General features: G+C 52.9%; 3 protein-coding genes across 3 annotated transcripts; 1 reads left to right on the forward strand and 2 right to left on the reverse strand.

The window, feature by feature from the left end:
* Positions 1-16: 16 nt before the first annotated feature.
* PHACADRAFT_266448 (uncharacterized protein) lies at positions 17-1,277 on the reverse strand (the record flags this gene model as incomplete). Its single annotated transcript, XM_007403100.1, has 3 exons — positions 855-1,277; positions 573-802; positions 17-512 (listed from the first exon to the last, which is right to left on the reverse strand). Coding segments are annotated over exons 2-3 (718 nt in total), but the record flags the coding sequence as incomplete, so codon positions are not given.
* Positions 1,278-1,741: 464 nt separating this feature from the next.
* Positions 1,742-2,002, forward strand: PHACADRAFT_109177 (uncharacterized protein; the record flags this gene model as incomplete). The annotated part of the gene is made up of 2 exons (XM_007403101.1): positions 1,742-1,836; positions 1,894-2,002. The coding sequence occupies 2 exons, from the start codon at positions 1,742-1,744 to the stop codon at positions 2,000-2,002; spliced, it is 204 nt and encodes a 67-aa protein (XP_007403163.1).
* A 235-nt stretch (positions 2,003-2,237) lies between these two features.
* Positions 2,238-2,527, reverse strand: PHACADRAFT_203005 (uncharacterized protein; the record flags this gene model as incomplete). Its single annotated transcript, XM_007403102.1, has 2 exons — positions 2,238-2,425; positions 2,506-2,527. 2 exons carry the CDS (start codon positions 2,525-2,527, stop codon positions 2,238-2,240), a joined length of 210 nt encoding a protein of 69 aa, XP_007403164.1.
* Positions 2,528-2,578: the final 51 nt, after the last annotated feature.

The raw sequence follows: 2,578 nt of genomic DNA on the forward strand, positions 1-2,578 counted from the left end.
GGGTACGTGAAAGGACCCAGGTAGACTGTAAATGACTGGCTTCGGGAGGGTGCGAAGGCAGGTATTGGCGATCGCCGGAGCACAGATGTGTTAATATTTGGAAGATGTTGGAAATTTGGTTGGGATAGGGTAGTTCGTTCTGAAGACACTCCGGGCATGACATAAGAACCGAGGACTGGAGAGGACATAGAGAATTCCTGAGCGCGCGGGATGAGCTCTCTATGTGGCACGATGTGACGTGACGATGAGTGGGGCTCGAGGCGGAGGGCCTGAGACAGGTGATGTCGATCGTCGTCGTAACCGGCCCATGCGTCGCCAATCGCGGCTCCTGTGAACTGTGCATTTACACCCCCTGCGTCTATAAGTGGAGAATGATCGTCGTCGATGTAGGCAGGCACTTCAACCACCAGAGATACATGCTTCACCAGAAAACGCGATTGCATGCCCGGAAGGCGCACAGCGGTCGTGTCTGGGGGGAGAGTGGAAGGGATCGCATACGAACTTTTCGTCTCCTACATTTTCCGTTTCCGTATCAGCACAGAACCATGGCTAACATAGGGAAATAGACCCACGGGTGATTCTCGGGTAAGGTACATACCAGAGTGATGCCACGAAAGTAGGCACTCTGGCTCACGGCGGTCGTATTTTGGGAAGGCGACATTGGGCTCTTGTTCTTCATGGATATCGAGCTGAAGGTTTTCCCTACTTATAATTGCGGTAGAGTCGCGAGTGGCACGTTCATCTTCCCCTTGGCCGGTAGCCTCCCCGGAAGACCATAATGATTCAGGTCTCATGGGAGTAGCTGGGCTAAAAAATGGGCATGTTGTCAAGCAGAGCCTTGGAAACACACTTGCCTGAGAGCTGCTGCTCGGTGCTAGCTGGCGAATCATTTCTCTGCTCTGTGGCACGCTCCGAGTCGATGTCCACGCCACATAGGGTGTACTTAGCCGTACATTCCGCAATGAGAGTTGATTCCCCATCTGAGTTTTGCGTGCTATCACTCTGAGGTGATAAATTTGAGAGATTAAAGCAGCGCAGGGCGTATGGCACGACTACAAGAAACGAAGAGTCGCATCCGGAGTTATCGCCGTCGCGCGATTCAAGGACGAACAGCGGCGTCAGAAGAGGTTTCACAAGTAGCTACAGAGGTATATTGTCAACGTTCGACAACACCCGTATTTAAATGCACTAACCGGATGCAGCCCCACGAGTGCCTCTGTGAACCTTGCTCTGAGGTCATACAGCGGGATGCTGCCGGCGACGCGATGCTGCATAGCTTGAAGGTCAGCAACTATCTTCCCCCCTACAGCCAGACCTCATGGAATGCTTGGCAGCTCCGGACTTGTGCTCTCAAGCTCGATCCGTACCTGCATTGGGATTCCCTCACAGACTTTGCAACGACGGACAATGGAAACGTGATGAAGCTCAAGCAACGCTATCGATGGCGGGCGGTGACTATGCGGGATGACGAGACACGCGACATAGGCAAGCGGCTTGAGCTGGGAGCTACAGTTTGGTGAGGGTCCCCGCGCGTTGCAAGGATGGAGTAGAGAAGGTGGCCGTCGCGGTCAGAGTCTGGCAAACCAGCATGGACTGCGACTCAGCGAAGTACATGTTCCATTTTGGGATACATGCCGCATTTAGTTGTTTAACCGGCTGATCCGCTATCGGGCGCCATTGTCGAAGCTCCAGCGTCACGTCGTCACTTGCTGGACTGCGTTCGCTGAAATCTCCGACTCTCATGGCCTCCATCTTGCCTACAGTCATTGTTTTGGGGCTTGTCCTCATTCTTATGGCCTGCTCGTGGTTGTTTACCCGTAAGGGCCCAAACCAAACGTGAGTCATATCCAGGAAACCATCGCAAAAGCATCTGAACCCCGCGTCCCCCCGCAGGCTTATTCGAACAAGCTTGATGCTCGCTCTTGCTTGCTGCTACTTGATGTGGATGGTTACGTACCTTGCACAAGTGCACCCGCTGGAACGTAAGCCCAGTAACTACTAACGATGCCTCCCTGATGTATACCTGTTTGACAGGACCACGAAAAGCGATGCTCTCAGAGTGATGGTCTCTTGTACATCCACACTCCTCGACACCCGTTCGGTATGCCGCTGATCATTTTCAACCTTCAAGGAATACATCTGACTTTCCTAGTATCAGGACTTTACATAGCATAGGAACCATTTTTTCGCCTTCATTCACGTAACGCTATTGCCCCAGAATACATCAGTCCATACCTTCAGCCCCATGCTACGCTCGCCGAAGTATCTTCTGCCCAGTCTTGCATACCCCAACTATCCTCTGCCGGGGCTTGCCACGCGCTTGCCCAGCCCTCTTCTTCCCACTTGACGTCCGTGTCTGCCGGAGCTACCGCCTGCCAGCCCTTCCAAGTATCGGGCGGGGTCTCTACCTCGATACTTTCCGGATCTGAGACAGGTTCACTTAGTTCTCTAGAATCGACCTCTTGTTCTGGTATGTTGAGGACGAGTTCATGGAACTCAACTAACCACTCGAGGACTTTCTCTCCATTCTGGCTCACCGAGAAGGCAGCGTCTTCCTCTAGAGAGGATATGAACAGGT

This window comes from Phanerochaete carnosa, assembly GCF_000300595.1.
Source record: "Phanerochaete carnosa HHB-10118-sp unplaced genomic scaffold PHACAscaffold_751, whole genome shotgun sequence".
Taxonomy (NCBI): domain Eukaryota; kingdom Fungi; phylum Basidiomycota; class Agaricomycetes; order Polyporales; family Phanerochaetaceae; genus Phanerochaete; species Phanerochaete carnosa.